Raw genomic sequence first — 19,360 nt, 5'->3', positions numbered from 1 at the left:
GACACCATGCAAATATCCTCCTTCTTAAACTTTTGCCCACTAATTTTAACATTCATTGGTGAATCTTGCATACAGGTGTTTTTACTCTGGTGTTTTAATGGTAATTTTAATTACCATCTTGCATACAGGTGTTTTTACTCTGGTGTTTTAATGGTAATGGTAAAACACTCTGGTGTTTTAATGGTAATTTTCTATTTCCCTGATTCCTTCTACATTTATTAACCGGAATTCACCTACAATGAAGACATGTCTGTTCTCAATATTTTATCTATTTGTTCAATCATTAATTTCTGCAGTATAGACTCATGGATATGTATCTTATCTTTTTGGTCATATACAATATTTGTTTTGCTACTGAAATTGTCCCAGCTTTCACCACTGGGAATTATTTAAGGTTGGCTCCTGTGTCGTACAAACATGCACCTTTTTCCATCTACCTTCGTTTTTTAATTTTCTGGTACCACAAAATTCCTTGGGCTCTTCTTTTATTTTCCCCATCCCAGCTGTGGGATCAACTACTTCTCCAAATAACGTTGGTTCTTTTTACTGGAGAATGACATTTAGTAATGAAGATTTAGGTGCTAGATGTCATTAATGTCATATTTAATGGTAAAAAATGTTTTCTCCCTAAGATTAGAAACAAAGCCAGGATGTCAACTCTCATCATTTCTATTCCACTTTGTAGAAAGGTCCTAGCCAATATAATAAGGCAAAAGAAATAAATAAAATACGTGCAGATTGAAAATGAAGTAAAACTTTTTATTTATAGAAGATATGATCATCTATTTAGATAACTCTAAGTCATGTACAAAAAAAGCTACTAAAACTAATAGCTTGTAGGATACAAGGTCAATATACAAAAATCAAGCCTATTTCTACTGGTAGCAAACAATATGGAAATGAAATTTAAAAATACCATCCACATCAGAAGACATGAAATACTTATGGATAAATTTAACAAAATATGGGTAAGAACTAAACACTGAAAATTATGAAACATTCCTGAGAGTAATTAAAGAAGACCTAAATAAATGTAGACGTATAGCATGTTCAAATGCCAATTCTTCCCAGATTTTTCTATAAATTGAACATAATCTCACAGAAAATCCCAGCAGGCTTTTTTGTAGATGTTGACAAACTGAGTATAAATCTTATATAGAAATTTAACTAGATTAATTCATATTATGAAATATCCTACCAGAGAATCCTAAAGCTTGAAGATACTTCAAAGATCATAATTTTATGTGGGAGTAAAACAACTTGTCCATTTCCACACAAGAGGGAAGAAACAGATCCAGGATGAGTATTTCCATCTTCCAGTACCAAGTTCTTTAGAGTGGTACATCATGATACTTGTAATTAAGATTAATTCACTTTTAACTTTGCCTAGGAAGAGATTTAGCTTTCCCCTAAAGATGCCAGGATATTTACATGTGCCTTCATTTCTGGGTTTGCCACAATATATAGAAAAATGGCCAATAATCATGGAAGAAATGTATAAAAATAGTAAATGTCCCAAAGCACATTAGTAAAACTGTAATAAAAAAATACCTGATCTTAGAGATGAATTAATCTTTTATGAATAAGTTACGTGTTTTAAAGACATAGGACCCCTTAAAAATGTTTGAAAACACTAGAATTACAAATGAATTCATTAAAATAGCTACTGGCATTAGCATTCCTATAATTAATTCCTTGTTTGTTAGTGATACAATACAAACCCAAATAAAACCAATAGTATTTTCACATCCTTTTAGAAGGAGTTTCAAAATTTAAGCATGCTGCTATGACGCTGTTCTTCTTCAGGTGTGTGAAGATGGCTGAAAACATTAGTACCTCATCTGACATCCAGTATACTACCCATACCCCTAGAGTAAACCTGTAGCAGGCGTATATGAGTGTAGAAACTTTGTGATTTTTGTGGTTGTGCTTCTTTATGCAAGATAGCTAACACCTTTGCTCAAATTAAGTAGCAACTATTTTTATCAACATACTAACAATTTAAACTCATTTCTTCACATATATCACCCAAAGCTGTGCTTTGGCAGCTCCTTCTCCTACCCTACTTGCAGGCTTCTCCAGTTCCATTCACCACAAGGGAGCTGCCTGAGTAGACATCTTAATAGTAGCTTCGCTCTGGGCATGTTGAGCCCAGTGGAACAGTGACAGGATAAGCCTTGCTTCTTCACTGTGTGGTAGGTGGGTTCTGAGAGCGTTCTCTAGATGATGCCAAACTACAATTTAACATGAAAAGCTGCATGCTGATGATGAAATCTTTGTAGCATATCTTACTCTCTGAATAGGACTGAAGAAAGTCCATGTTTTGCCCCTTCTTTAAGGTTAGCAGTGCCATACTGGTGCTCTACATTTGTCTCTTAAAGAAATTTTTCTTTTTGTCATATTTTGCTGTTGGTGGTTGTGGTGGAATCCTCCTTGGACAGGGTATATCAAAGGAATATTTAGTTGTGGCTTATAACTTTGCCTGCCAAAGAAAACCTCTGACCATATATTATTTCTAGGAGACATGCCAAGATCTTGATACTTTTCAGATTCTTTTTTTCTTTTAATTTAATTTTATTTATTTTTTTATACAGCAGGTTCTTATTAGTTATCTATTTTATACATATTAGTGTATATATGTCAATCCCAGTCTCCCAATTTCAGGTTCTTTTATAGTGTACTGACATGATAAACAGTACATAGTGCATTAGGGGCTATATATGGATGCAACTCATAAAGAATATCATCAGTGTTATAAAGTGGATGTATAACTGTCTACATGAAGTTAATAAACACTGAGGAAACTTAAGAATGGTCACAACCTTCTCATAAGGTTTGAGAAGGATCCAATACTTACCTCAGTGCTTTATACATGGTAGAAACTCAAAATTTTTTTTTAACATCTTTATTGGAGCATAATTGCTTCACAATGGTGTGCTAGTTTCTGCTCTATAACAAAGTGAGTCAGCTATACATACACACATATCCCCATATCTCCTCTCTCTTGCATCTCCCTCCCACCCTCCCTATCCCACCCCTCTAGGTGGTCACAAAGCACCGAGCTGAAGAGATGTAAGTTTAATTGAAGTGAAGTTTGAGTAGAGGTATCATAACATGGTGCAACTATTTTAAATACCTATTTACAGTAAATGCTTACAAAATCACCACACTCCCTATTACTGTAACATAATACAGTTGAAGTACTCATCTCACTTCCTCATAACTCATATGATATCATTCTATCTTTAGGGTTTAATAGAGAAGAATATTTGGCACAAAGTAGACACTACATAAATGTTGATTGATATATGTTTTAGAGAAAAATATGGAAACCTGGAATAAATTGAAATGGAAGGACTACACAAAATGACTAGATAATAATTCTAAGCAAATGCTGAACTACATAAAAATTTCGTAGTAAAATTTTTATATGAGCATTTGAAAATCAAAATATAAAAATCAGTGTCTGTACTAACAATATCTGAAGTAGTAAAAATAAAATTAAAAAAATTTAAAAGATAGAACAAACAAAATAATTTCCTGTTCCTAAACTTAAACACTGCAGTATTAAAAACAAGTACTAAGCAGATTACAGTAAAAATAAAATTATATAATTTGTAGCATCCATTCTCTGGGTCTTTAAGTTCTGTTTCAAATAACAGAGATGTTCCAAAGAAGACAAATAAATTTATTACTTGGTTAAATATTAAAACTAAATTGCTTTAAATTCCTTTTAAAATAATAAATTGTATAAATAAATAAGAGCTCACTTTAAAATGAAAGGCATAGAGACAAAGTTTTAAAATTATGATTGTTTTGCTAGTTAATTTTCCTGAAGAATAACATAACATCGGTGCCTTTATTTTTTATGAATTAAGAAAATGATGAGAAGCAAACTAACAAATTATTGTGATAAAAAAGAAAAACTGTTTGATCACATTGAATAAAATTTCAAAATGCATTTCGGGAGTCAAAACTATCAAGAAAATTTTGTGCTAAGGAGTCCTACATTCAATTAAATGACTGAGTAAAAATGAAAAATATAATTACATCATTCACTTCTATTCACTTAAAATTTTTTTTGCTGTAAATTCATTTTAACCAAAATATATAAACACTATGCCATGAAGATAACCTACCTTTTTATCATACACATCTTGCCAGTTTACTCCAGAAAAGAAACTGTGTCTCATAATTTCTTTTGCATCATCTGGTCCTCCACCAAGGCTGCGAGGACAGAAATAAAATTAAATGAGTATAAAACGTTTACATAAGCTGAATGCATAACTACAAAGTTTTTGTGAAATGTAATTTTCTGTGTGTAAATAGTTCTTGTGATAAATAGCCATAAAAATAAAAAGCTTTTATTGTAAGATCTAATTTTCCTAATATGCTATTAATAAGAACTAGCCTCAGGACAGTATGGTATTTGAAAAGAGCATAGGCTTTGGAGACAAACCTGAAACAGGCAATCGGCTCAGAAATTTATGAGATATATGACAATAAAAAAGTTGCTTAATCTCAGTTTTCTCATCTGTATAATGGGATTAATAATACCAGCCTGGTGGATTATTGCAAGGGTTAGAAATAACATAAGTACCTAGCACAATAAATGGTATTGTCAATTCTATAAACCAAATTTATTTTAGAACGACTTTAGTCAAAATGTACCCTTGTTAACATAAATTCTGAAAAGACTAGATAATTACTTAGAAAAAACAATTTGGAGAGCATTGCTAACAGACAGAAACTCATGGAGTATTTTCATATCTCAAATGAATTTTCACAGAAATGATAAATTTAATCTATGAAATATCACTGCAATATAATATGCTATGCAAGTTTCAATATAAATTAAAAATTTAGAATACTCCCACCCCATCTTTGAAGGAAATGTTATTCAACTGATACCTGACACAATCTGAAATTCAGGTGCTTTCTAGCTTTCTCAGTTTCACACAGTACCTACTAGTCACTATGAAGAAAGGATGAGAGAAACAGAAAAAAAACAGAGAAGGAAGTAAGGTGGGAGGGAAAGAGGAAAAAGAGAAAAAAAGAAAGGACAGGGAAAGAAAGAGGAAAAGAAAGGAAATCTATTTAAATCTGAATTTGATACAGCAAGTTTTATTTGATTTTACTCATCGTTAGGAATGATATGTGCTGGTAAATGCTTAACAATCAGCTCTCTGAGGGAAATTATGCATATACAATATAATGCATTTTATATATATTATTATTTTTACTGATACAAGATGTGTGGAAGTAAAACATTATATAGTATTTCTAACCTCAAAATATATAAGCAAAATAGATAAGTAACCTCAAAAGCATAGATAAGAGTAAAATTTAACAACATTATTAAAGAGTGATGAGTTTTGAGTATTTTTTACCCGTGATTTTAATGTTCCTGATTTAACTGTAAGTTTATATAATTTAATATTTAATAATGACTGTATTCAACAACCTGCTCACAAAATTTTTCAAATTTAACAATTGGCTATTCTAAACTGGTACATTTCAACTCCCAACACAACACTGAGTAAGAAGAAACACAAGTAGGTCATAGAAAACAAACTATACAATTTTAATGAATTCTGGTTATTATTAGGTATAAGAAATACATGACTGGGAAGAATCCAGGATCCTCTGACACACTGTCAGAATGGAAAACAAAACAATTAGCTGATATCTGAATATCTGTAGTGATGATCCTATAGTTCCCACTATCTAGGTCTCCTATCTCAAGATTCATACAGAATAAACTACACTCCTGATATGGAACTTTTAGATTGGATCAGATCATAATAGTTGCATGCATATTTGCAACTTTCAGACTGGCAAATCTATACTTAGTTAACACTCGGCACTTGACTCCCTGGCCTCACTCTTTTTCATTCTATTTCAAGTTGTATATGTCTCTCTCCTGGTAGAATGCAAATTCTTTGGAGGGGAGAGTTCAGTACTGGATTATCCAAAAAGCATTTTAAAGCTTGTGCTTAGGGAGCCAGGAAAGCAGAAACACCAAGACACAGGCTTCTGAAAAGAATTATTCAACATTTCAAAGTATGCATTAAAGTAGTATGCACAAGAAAAATCAGCAGTTCATTGTATTTTCTTACATTTATGTTATTGTTTATTTCAATACTGTTTTCAATCTTAATTATATATATGAGATGATGGATGAGGTAGGAGTTGGAATGGAGAACTGTAATCATTTTTGTAATTAAAAGGTTTTAATTCAGCTTCAGTTTTTCATTTTTATGCCACCCCTCAATTCTCTAGCAATAGTTTGGCTTTGGACATAGACAGCATTTAATCTATATTTATCAAATACATACAAAATTAAAGTATCGGCCATGAATGCTATACAAAGACTAAGAATATAATCTTAGGCTGCCATTTTAGAAGTTGGTAGAGATTCTTTAACACAAGCTTCTTCAAAGTGTGAAACTGTCAAAAATTTCAACGTCAATGACTCCCTAATATACAATTTAAAACTTCAAAATTATATCAAAATATAATTTACATTAAGATATTTTTGTCTAAGAATACCAAATTCCCATATCAGAAAGCCAAACTAAAATCCTCAGCTACTATGGATTCTTCATAACTAGAAACAACATCTAATTCACATTTTCCTTGTGTTATTGAATGCAACATGAGGTCATGCTTTTCCTACAAAATTTGCATAGGAGGCTAAAGGAGATACTGATAGAATAATCATAACGCAATGCAGAATAAGAAATAAAAGCAAGATGAGAGCTGACTCTTTGATGGAACTGATAGCAATTCGGTAAAGAGTATCAGAGAAATTCAGGCAGTATTTAAAATAGTTGAATAGGAATAATAAAGAGGTATACTATAGTGCTAGCTTTGATTACATTTGCAAAGACTTTTGGAAGCGTCCTTTTGTTGGCTCTTTCTCTTCTTTCTACCTCTTAAATTTTGACATTTCCCAAGACTCTGTCCTAGGCTGCCTTCTTTTTATATTCTATTCTTTTCACTATTCTCATGGCTCCAGCTACCTCCTAGATATCTACAGATCTCAAATCCAAATATTCAGTTTTGTGTTTCTTTTTTTTAAATTAATTTTTATTGGAGTATAGCTGCTTTACAATGTTGTGTTAGTTTCTTCTGTACAGCAAAGTGAATCAGTTATACGTACACATATGTCCCCTCTTTTTTAGATTTCCTTCCCATTTAGGTCACACAAAGCATTGAATAGAGTTCCCTGTGCTATACAGTAGGTTCTCATTAGTTATCTCTTTTATACATAGTAGTGTATATATGTCAATCCCAATCTCCCAATTCATCCCACCCCATCCTTCCGCCCTTGGTATCCATAAGTTTGTGGATACCAAATCTGTGTCTTTATTTCTGCTTTGCAAATAAGTTCATCTTTGCTGGGAAAACTGGACAGCTACATGTAAAAGAATTAAATTAGAACACTCCCTAACACCATACACAAAAATAAACTCAAAATGGATTAAAGACCTAAATGTCAGGACGGACAGTATAAAACTCTTAGAGGAAAACATAGGCAGAACACTCCTTGACATAAATTGCAGCAAGATCTTTTCTGACCCACCTCCTAGAGTAATGAAAATAAAAACAAAAATAAACAAATGGGACCTAATGAAACTTAAAATCTTTTGTACAGCAAAGGAAACCATAAGCAAAATGAAAAGACAACCCTCAGAATGGGAGAAAATATTTGCAAATGAAGCAATGGACAAAGGATTAATCTCCAAAATATACAAACAGCTCATGCAGCTCAGTATCAAAAAAACAAACAACCCAATAAAAAAATGGGCGGAAGACCTAAATAGACATTTCTCTAAAGAAGACATACAGATGGCCAATAAACATGTGAAAAGATGCTCAACATGACTAATTATTAGAGAAGTGCAAATCAAAACTACAATGAGGTATCACCTCACACCGGTCAGAACAGCCATCATCAAAAAATCTACAAACAATAAATGCTGGAGAGGAGGTGGAGAAAAGGGAACCCTCCTACACTGTTGGTGGGAATGTAAACTGGTACAGCCACTATGGGGAACAGTATGGAGGTTTCTTAAAAAACTAAAAATAGTTTTTAGTTTGACCATATGACCCAGCAATCCCACTCCTGGACATATACCCAGAGAAAATTAGTTATTGTGTTTCTATTAAGCACTGGTACTATTTTCAGCTGCCTGCTTGACATCTAGGTTTTCTATAGAAACCTCAGACTCGGTATAGCGAAACTAATATCAACATCCACCCCATCAAGCCTCCTCCTTTGCCTGTACTCCTTCTCTGTTAATAATAATTCCATTCTCCAAACTAGTCATCCAAGTTGGAAACCTCAGAGGTATCCTGACTCCTTCCCCTTCCTCACCATTTCTATTTAATCATTCACAAACTTCTATTTAGCACTCTTTAGAACTGCTTTAGGAAGGACTCCATCTCTTATCTGGACAATTCCATATGTATTCTTAATTACTCTGCCTACATGCCACTGGCGCTTCACTGTTCTAATCTATCCATGACAAAGCTCCCTGAGTTACCTTTTCGTAACACAGACCTGATTACACCATCCCTTACTTTTAATAATTCAGTGGCTTCTCATGCCCTTCTGAATAAAGATTAAATATTTTCTAAGAAAGATAAGGTCCTTACAATCTAACATATCGGCTTCATCTGCCAATGTTACCCAACTCATATTCTACACTCCAGTTGCTGAACTTCTCAAATGCCACGTTCATTTGCAATTCTAGCTGTTATTTACATGTAAAATTCTCTTCATGAAAGCCACTGCAAATTGCAACTCCTTCATAAGCCAGCTCAAGTTTTCCAATCCCCTTAACAGCTAATAATTTCAAAAGCATTTGTACGTAGTTTAACCTGAGCATCTGTGAATACATCTTTTGTGCCCTACATTATTCTACGAACAACTAGAGCAGAGATTACCCATTTTATTTATCCTTGCATTCCCAATATTTTAATGTAGCAGTGGAGGGGCTTGACATATTTACCTTAAAAGGAAATAACAGATAGTTAAAAATACCACATCTTCTCTTTAGACAATATCAACCTCTGGGTAGACAAAACTTTAGGAGTTGTCCTACATACCAGGCCACTAACATTCTAGAAATTTACCTCACGTGTATTCAACAATTATTAAGTGCCTACTACGTGCTATCCCCAGGGGGTAGGGTGCGGGTGGAGGGTGGGAAATGACAATAAAAAAATGAATGAGATATAGACATGAAAACCAGAAGGAGTCAGAAAAAGATGGGTTAAAAATTCACTGCCCTTGAAATCTAAGGCAAATATTAGATCCAAAACTCAACTAGATAAAATTGAAATCCTAGCTCTATATAAAGATTATCTATTGCCAGTACCACTTGCTACAATAGTTGTGAAACAATCACATCAAATGGAATACATTTTAAAACCTAAACTAAGAAAACGGTGCACTGTAAAGAAGATACAAGAGAAATATCAAATAGGCAAGTATAAACTTGATTTCTATTCTTGTTCTGCAGGAATTTTCTGTGAGAACTAGGATAAATCACGTAACCCTCCCTGGGCCTCATTTTCTGCTGTCAAATGGAAATGAGAATAATATCTATCCTACCTACTCCACAGGCTACTAAAAAGCAAGGGACACAAGAGATGTGCAAATGTCCTGACAAAGAACACAAATTCACTTTATAAATATAAGGTAAGGTTTCAGTTACTAGAATTATGAAACATGTTTGAATGGTTCTTCACAAAGCATAAAGGTGGCACGTCTTTTATTATGTTTGCTTATTTCTGCTGAAGGTAAAATCATGTTCCTCACAAATTTAAAAGCTAGAAGTATGTGATGGAAACCATCTCTAAGGTAGACAAAGCCCACAATTTAAAATTCATTTATTCCTTCACTCATTAATTCAGTCTGTCAACAAATACATACTGAGCATCAACCACAAACAGAACATTAACAAAAATTATGTGAGGTGTTACAAAAGATTAAACAATATATGAAATGGCCTACCCTTAAGACGCTTAAGGGCTAAGAGATTTTCAGAGACATACTGATATGCGTATATATCTACTGGAACAAAGAATATACACATGTATATACAAACACATATATTAAGGGATATTTTAAAATTAATACTCATTTCATGTAGGACTTATAAAATGTATGTGTAAATAAATATATAAACATGAACAATGAATACTACAGCTCATTAAGCAAAGAGCTGTAGGATTCCTCAGGTCATAGCTATAGTTACAAAAATAGAAATACAAAGTATGCAAGGACACTTTTTGCCATTAGTCCTTTCAGCCATGCGTGGAAAAGAATTATCTTCAAAGACAAACAAAAAAAGTAGTTAGATATGTTAACATACAAACGTGTGGGAGGAGAGTATAGAGACAGTTCTATCTGTTTTATAATGTAAATCAGCAGAAATATAAAGCCCAGAGACTGAAAGGAAAAAAGGGATCCTCCTATCCCCACAATAGCAAGCACCATGGCAATTAAGAAAGTGTTTGTTCATAAAACTCTCAAAATCTTTATGTGGTAAAATCTGTATAAAATTTCCAAGTTAGGAAAGAGTTGAGGGAATTTTTTAAATGTTCTATATTATGCAGTTAAAAATAAGTCAGTGTCTCAGTAGGAAGATGTCTACACCAAATACATTGCTTCTTGGAGTCAGTTATATTTGAATTAATTTCCATATCACAATTCCTAACCACATTCATCAGTAACTCACTGTGTGTTATTTGCGGCTTACCGTTTATTTGGATCCTTTATCAAGAGCCCTGAAAGCAATGATTTTGCATCTGAAGAGAGTGTTCGAGGAAATTTAATGTCTTCCATTAGAATTAGTTCAAAAAGTTTCTCATGATCCTGGTTGTAGAAAGGTAACCTCCCGCACATCATTTCATACATGACAACCCCAAGGCCCCACCAATCCACGGCTCGGCCATAGTCATTATCTTCTAACACCTAAAAGTGAAACCAGTAAAAGATCAATTTTTACACGTTAGTTTTTAAAGTATTATTTATAAAACATAAGATTTTTACATAACCTAGGTAGGCTATTCTGAGATCTTGACATTTAAATTATGAAGCATCCTACAAAAGATATAAATCACACCAAATATGTGAAATGTTCAATATATATCCAGAAATGACTGGGTACCAAAAAAGGTATTGCAACAGATTCTGAGTAAATGAATGTATGAGTGCCCTAAGGATCAAATGAAAACTATTTGCATATTTTCATTTAGGCCTACTTAATTTTTCATTCTGGTTCCACTAACATGGACTTTAAGTAACAACTTAGAGCTAAACTGTGCTGATTATAGAGAACATAATGTGTCTACCACATTCTTGTACTGAGAAGAACCAACTACTACAAATCAAACACTGAATGATAGGAATAAACAAATGCAATGTACTAGAGAAGAGTCCAGGGCATGACAACCATGAAAATAAATATAAAAACTTTTGGAGGCCCCTAAATGTTTAAACTCTTTCAGGAAATATTTAAGCAACAGGTGAATATAAAGATTTACTGTTTGGGTTGTAATAAACTTTAGTATCCAAAGTTTAACTACCTCACAACAATTTCTATTAAACACAAACAATAAAAATTATGGACTCAATATTTGTAGGGTATATGACCTTAAATTTATTTCCCAAAACACATTACATGTAAAATAAATTTAGTAAGAAACAATACGCAAGTATAAGTTAGGCTATGTTAGAACAACCTGTTCAAACTGAAACATGATGACGTGCCATTTGTCCCAGAAAGGTAAAATTTGATTTACCCTTCTACTGCATATGTTCCTCATCCAATGGAATTTTCTTTATCTGTTTGGATCTTTCAATATTTTATTTTAAGATACTATATTTGAATAATCTTAAAGCTTACTTTATCTGATCCTCTTAGCTTTGGGATAAACAGATCAAGAAAACCATATACATGAAATTAATCAATCAGAAAAATCTTATAATTGATGACATTGGAGAGAATTTGATACAGAACAAAGTAGTAGTCATGTTTTAAACTTTCTTAGTTTGAGCTAAGTAAGTATGTTGTTGAAGATTACACCTATGTGACTTTTATTTAAAATTTAACTAATAATTTCGTAAAACGCACATAATATTTTTGACAGCTACACTATGATTACTATAAATACTATGAAAGGCACTTTGGTAGACAGGGTATTTAAAGGTGGAGAATTTAATTTTAAGAAAAAAACTATGTTACCTAAAGATCTATTTAATAGTGTTTTCAAATGCTACGAAAAGATTGTTTTCTTCCAGTTTTACCAAGACATAATTGACATACAGCTTGATAACTGATATACAGCATTGTGTAAGTTTAAGGTGTACAGCATAATGATTTAACTTATATACATATGAAATGATTACTATAATAACTTTAATGAACATCTATCATCTCATACAGAAACAGAATTAAAGAATTAGAAAAAAATTTTTTTCCTTGTGATGAGAACTCAGGGTTTACTCTCTTAACAACTTTCATATGTAACATACAGCATGTTAACCATATTTATCATATTGTACGTTACATCCCTAGTATTAATTCAATTGTATCATTGTTTCGTGGCTAAAGACAACTAGAAACTGCATTGGCAATATATAAACATAAGTCCAGTTTCTAAATTTTTCCAAAACCCTTTTGTAAATAACAAACTAAGCAAGATGTTTTTGGGGAAAACAATAAATTCTAGTTTCTATCTTTAGCCAAAAATATTTAAAATTTCTACTTGTTTGAAATGAGTAATGTGAGAACATACAGAAAACAAGAAACAACTTGAAGTAGAAGGAATTCTACTTGTGTACTTAAAGGAAATACTGTATATATAATTTTTAAATACCAGTGACTCTTGAATCTCTCCCATATCCAATTAGTAGAATGTACTGTTTGTAGGCCTTTATCTAATAGACGCAAGATTTTACCTAATAACAAAATTTTTTAAATCTAAGTAACCTTTTACTGCATTCCTACAACAGCAACAAAACAGTGGTACATACAATAAAGAGCCAAATGTAGCTTTTAACCTCTTTTTTCATAAAACCATAAAAAGCATAAAAGCTGGATTAACTGCCTCCCGAACCCACATTTCACCAGCCGGGTTCTCATCCCCAGCTGGCAAAACTGGCAATCCTTTATTTTTGTTTAAATACCTGGTTTGCAGCCAGAAGGGAAAGTGAGTACATAAAAAAAGGGTTTTATTTTTGAAGAGAAATAAGCAACTGAAAAATAAAACTGCATTGTAAAAAAATCTGCTTGATAAAATAAAATATATTTTATTTAGCTTTGTAAAACGAACACTGATTCTCAAGATATGCGGTTTTGCTTTTGAACATACGAGGTTTCATTGAAATATACATACATAATGCTACAATTAGAGCTGTTTGCTGTATTACTTTGTACTAAACAAATCTGATGTAATGTATTATCTTACTGACATGTAAAACTTAGGCAATGTTGAGGAGAAAATACCCCAACAACTCAGCCAGGCCTCTTTATCTAAGAGTCTTTGCTATCAATTAAAAAGAAAGATTTCTGTTCAACTCCTACCTCAAGACAGCTGGAAGATGAAATACACAAGAAATAAAAATAAAAGTGATTATAATATTCTACATGTGGCTATATAATAAAAAACATGTTACCACTGTTCATACAACGGCTTTTCTCTCTCCTTATATCTAAATTATTTCAAAATACAATACTTTGAAATAATGTAGAAATTCCAGAGTGAAATTAAAATCCACAGCCTAGTAATATATAAAATTTACATTCTTTAACCTAAGAGTTGCAATTCCTTCTGGTTACCTCTGACGATTTTTTTTTTCCCTAGCAAAAAGGCTAATCTACTTCATGGTTATCATGAGGGTTGATCCAACCAGTAGAATAAATGGCAATGTAGAGGTACAACAATGGTAAGTTACATTTCAACTCCATTAAAATGCAATTTATCATATAATCTAGATATAAACGCAGGTCAAAACCTGCTCCTAAAGAAATAATCCACTGAAAGACTTATCCTGAAGAATTAAACTAAAGACAGTGTCTCTTTTCCATGAAATCAATGTCACTAATGTTTAAACTAAAATCAACTTTAAATATGAATGCAGACATTTAGTATTTCCTTCTACACCTACTGTCCTCTGTAACCATAGATATAGCTTCACTTTATAAGTACATTTAACACAAATGCCCAAACAGAGATAAAGAACAAGTGGGGATGTGGAACACTAAAAGAATGTAAATGTTAAAAAATGACAAGAGGTCATATCAATAAACACCCCAACAGAGCACAAGCTCTAGGAAAAAAAGCTTAGTTTCAATGTTTCCACTAGAAGCCAGAGATTGCTTCACTTTATGATATAATAAAATCTAAGACTCAAGGAAGTCACAGCAGGTTATCAATTACTATTAAATGTTCTGGCAATATTGATTAATATTTGATAACATTTAATGTAGATATTTCTACTTATCAAAACCCAGATGAGTTTAAAAAATCACCATGAACAGCTCTTGAATGGTTATTAATTTCAAAGGATGACATTAAATAATAAATTATATATTTTAAAATGATACCATCAATTAAAGTTCCCAATGTAAATATTTGGCTACTGGGTACTTTCAAAAAACATACTCATTTCAATATTCTTTTACCAATTAAGATTTACTGGGAAGCTGAAGGAACACCTTCCTCAGCTTGTTCGCCAGGCCACAAAATGCACTCAAGGCAAGCAGTTATGAGGAGGCTATGTATGCCCTGGAGTGGCTTACTGCTCAATCAATAATCCTGACAGAACAGATGGGGGAAAAAATTAAACATCTAAACAAACTGTCTGTACACCTATGTTGTGAAACTAAACTGCGAACTTGGATGAACCAATTTACCGCTAATTCAAAAACATTTTTTTTCTGGTAACCTTATATTTCAGGTAACTTATATGTGTGTTTTATATATAAACACACATTTATATACTTTATAATTTACAGAAATCCTTTAATATTCCTAACATCACAGGAATTTGCTAAAAAAATGAACTACAAATCTTCTAATTCAGATTCTATAATGTATTGCAGCTTCAGTAGAACTATATATTTCATAAGAATTATGAATTCCATGGTTTATTGGTATTTTCGTCATAAATATATACTCTCTATCCAGTTTTCAACCACTCTAATGATTCTAAAGAGACTGAAACTGTAAGTGCCATTTGTTCTGCATTAAGATGCTGTAAGCTTTATGGCTACCTCCTAGCATGCAGACACAAGTACTTGCATGCAGCTAACATCGTACTTTCAAAAGCATTCTCTGCCTAGAACAGGCAACATTCCTGACAAGGAGAAAAGCTAAATGGATACAATATTGGTGATTAAATCATACTTATGCATATCTTCCCAGAGATTTCTATACTTCCTTTTTATCTTGAAGCAACAAACAATATGGGATTCTAAGAAACTGGGTCTTTGTAACCAAAGTAAAAATGGCCATTGTAAAACACTATAGGTAATCACTAGTGTTCCCAGTTAGGGTTAGTTTTGTATATGTTCTTATGTTGCAGAGAATTTAAAATTAAACTCTGTGCTTAAATTAGGATCATTCCAAAGTACTGAATGCAAATATTCTGATTGTTAAAACCAAAAGACTATATAACACTGAAAAGAACTTAGGTGAAAAATAGCTACTATAAAAACTGACAGAACTCTAGGGAAGTAAAAGCTGCTACTTATAAATGTTGAGAGACATTAACATTGAACTAAAAATATCATTTTTGTTCATATTTAAACAATATCCAATTTGGGGACAAAATGAGATTTTTTTTTACTATGAAATTTTTTTAAATTGAAATATAGTTGATTTACAATGTTGTGTTAGTTTCAGGTGTATAGCAAAATGGAATGTTTTTTAATATTATCGAGAAACAGTATGAACAGTCAGCCAACTCATGACAGAATTTCTTAAATATAAATTCTAACTATAAAGCAGACAACTTCTGTCTGAACTAATCACTGTGCTCATTTACTTAATTTTCCCCTTAATATTGGTGATGAGACCTTTTCAGAACCATCAGGAAGATGACAGTTTTCAAAAACACCTCAAGAGGATAATTGTTACATGAATCATTAACAATTAAATAAAATATTAGGAATGTATACAGTTTGGGGAAAGCTACTAAAATAACTTTTAATTTTTACAAAAAGCTTAGAATTTGAGATGTAGTTTCATAATATGTTAGAACCAGTAGAATTTTGTCCAAGGGTATGCAAAATGCAACTATGTGTGCTACTATTTTTATCTATAGATGAAATGTACAAACATATATAACTTTAACCTCATTCATTTATTTTAAGATCCTCTAAAGATAATATTGATAGAGCCCATAAAATTGTCTTTTTCATTTATTCTTTGTTGTATTTAAAATAAATAAATAAAATTCCATTTAGTACTCTTAAATCGAGTTTGGTTCTAACTACTCCCCCCATGTACACTACCCTCCATACTACAAACTACCTTCACCCTTAATTTACATGATTCTCTCAACCCATTCTGAAGAAGTTATTGTATCCTTTTGGCCTTTCATTTACATAGAATTTAATTTCCATCTGTGCTATTATCTATATAGAATCACAATGACTTTAAGCAAATCTTTGTATCAGAATAGTTATCAAGGACTTCCCTGGTGGCGCAGTGGTTAAGAATCCGCCTGCCAATTCAGGGACATGGGTTCAAGCCCTGGTCCAGGAAGATCCCACATGCCGCGGAGCAACTAAACCCATGCACCACAACTACTGAGCCTGCACTCTAGAGCCCGCGTGCCACAACTACTGAAGCCCTCATGCCTAGAGCCCATTCTCTGCAACAAGACAAGTCACTGCAATGAGAAGCCCACACACCACAACGAAGAGTAGCCCCCGCTCACCACAGCTAGAGAAAGCCCATGCGCAGCAATGGAGACCCAATGGAACGAAAAATAAATAAATAAAATAAATAAATTTTAAAAATAGTTATAAAAATATTCTTGTCTATTTCAGATATTGTCAAAATACATATTATAAAAGATATTAAGGCTAGTAGGCTTCAAAAGAAAAGTGAATAAAATGATACCAAGTAAATGTTTTCCAAAAATGAGGTTCTGAAAACTAGGAATACATCAAAAAATCCATTTTCAGCCACTGAAAAACAGTATTTTACACATATGAAATAAAATTATATACACTTTTTTCCTGAACAGCAACCACAACTAGATACTATGTATTTCCCAACAATCAAGTCATTTTTTGCAATCTTTTTGTTAGTTCTAACTTGATTATCAAATAATTTTTATTTTTACACTATTACAGAAGTGCATTTCTCTAGGTTTCCAAAACCACCTTATTCAACCTTCCCCATCTGTCACCATCTGCTTCTTTTTAGCATGTACTTTTTGTGTGATCACATAAGCATGTGAAAAATAACTAACATTCAGATGATTATCTGCTGGTACATTTGAGGACTGGGCATAATAAAAGTGAACTGCCAAAACGTACTTAACACTTTTAATTTTGTTGGGTCTTGCATGTAAGCTACATTTGATTTTCAAACTGTTTTACAGTTGGAAAGTTGATCAGGTACTGCTAACTCAAGAGCAAAGCTGAGACTCTAAATAATTAGCACTGCATAAAAGGATGGTTTGGATTCAATGAGAGCCAAGTCAAATAATAAAATTTAACAGTAAGATTTTATATGTGATTTCTAATTTCTTTATAATTTCTAGGCATGAAAATATAGTAAAGATTATGAAAACAAAATCCCCTCAAAATATCTTATAGTCCATAATATATGGCAGGTAAAATTTATTTCCTTCTAATACAAGAAAGAGCAAAAACACTTTAAAACTGTATACACTAATGCATTTTTAGAGATGTAGCACACTAAATGTATAGTGTATATGCCTGCTAGGACTATATCTCTGCAACCTCTTTTAAAAAAGACACGATTTTTTCCCTTTAATAATAAAGGTCTATAATTCTTCATCAAAAGAAGAGAACAAATACTTTAAAAATACCCTTTTTTCAACCAATGGCATTTTTATACTATAAAACTTTTCTTTTCCTGGTGGTCTTTGCCACAAGAGAAAACTTAAGCTCATTTAAAACTAAAGTTTATTTAAAAATCAGCTATGAGCCTGAGATATAGTACAGTTAATATATCAGCTTTGAACTGATTTCTAACAGTCTTTTTGAAGTATCTTTTAAATACCCTTCAACCATCTTTAAACAGCAAAGCATTCCTACCAGATTAAAAGTTTAGGGACGTCCCTGGTGGTCCAGTGGTTAGGACTCTGTGCTTCCACTGCAGGGGGCACGAGTTCGATCCCTGGTCGGGGAACTAACATCCCCCATGCCGTGCAGTGCAGCCAAAAAAAACCACAAACAAACAGAAAAAAAAACAAAAGAAAACAAAAAACAGTTTAAAAGGTAAAGGATGCCACTGCTAGATGAATGATAGGTTGCAGAAAGATCTCTCCATAATGGGTAAACAAGTCTTCTATAAGAAGAGGAGAAGGGAAAATATTGACAATGAGCCCTTCAAAAGAGAAGCAGTGCTCAGGCACATATTCCAAGTCTGATAAACAGCTACTAATCAAGAAAAGTCTGGCATTAATAATGGTATGAACTAGAAATTGCAAGGTTCAAAGAAAGTGAGAGATACCATCTGAAGTAAAGGGAAGAGGCTAGTTTCTTGCCAATCCCTCTCTAACTCTGACCATCTATATCTGATCACATTATTGCCCTGCTCTTAGTTCAAAAGTGATTTTTCCTTGTCCATGAGATCAAATCTAAACTCTTTTGCATTCTGATCCCAATCTATGTGTCCAGCCTCCTCTCAGTCTGCTCCCTCTTTACTGTCACCGGACCCTCCCACCACCCTTCCTTTTCCTCTCACCACGCTGTAAATAATTCTAGTAAAGCAATTATTTTCTTGCACAGTAATGATTATTTTCCATATCCTATCACCTTAGAAAATATAGCAAGCTACTTGAGGACAAAAATCATTTCTTACGATCTTTGTATTCCCAGCACCTAACAGAATGCATGATACCTAATAAATATTCAATAAATATTTCTTTAATGAATGAATGAGTGCTCTTCAGTGAAATGATCCATATCAGAGATCAGAAAAAAGAACTTAAATTCTTGTTTTTAAAAGTAAGAGTATAACACAAAGTTACCCTGATTTAATAAAATGCAGTGTTGGACACAAACACTTAGAATATAAAAATATAACTGCATGAGAAGTTAATTGTTTCAAGATTTGTCATCCTCAGATAGTA

General features: G+C 32.6%; 1 protein-coding gene across 1 annotated transcript in view; it reads right to left on the bottom strand.

Moving 5' to 3' along the window:
* Positions 1 to 19,360, bottom strand: part of AKT3 (AKT serine/threonine kinase 3) — a 384,719-nt gene that overhangs the window by 75,798 nt on the left and 289,561 nt on the right. Inside the window, exons 16-17 of the mRNA XM_073801464.1 lie at positions 10,776 to 10,990; positions 4,140 to 4,227 (exon numbers count right to left, since the gene is read on the bottom strand). Coding sequence (XP_073657565.1) covers positions 4,140 to 4,227; positions 10,776 to 10,990 — 303 coding nt within the window. The remainder of the gene's footprint in view (positions 1 to 4,139; positions 4,228 to 10,775; positions 10,991 to 19,360) is intronic.

Source organism: Tursiops truncatus, chromosome 1 (genome assembly GCF_011762595.2).
Source record: "Tursiops truncatus isolate mTurTru1 chromosome 1, mTurTru1.mat.Y, whole genome shotgun sequence".
Classification (NCBI taxonomy): domain Eukaryota; kingdom Metazoa; phylum Chordata; class Mammalia; order Artiodactyla; family Delphinidae; genus Tursiops; species Tursiops truncatus.
This window is presented reverse-complemented; position numbering and strand designations above follow the sequence as displayed.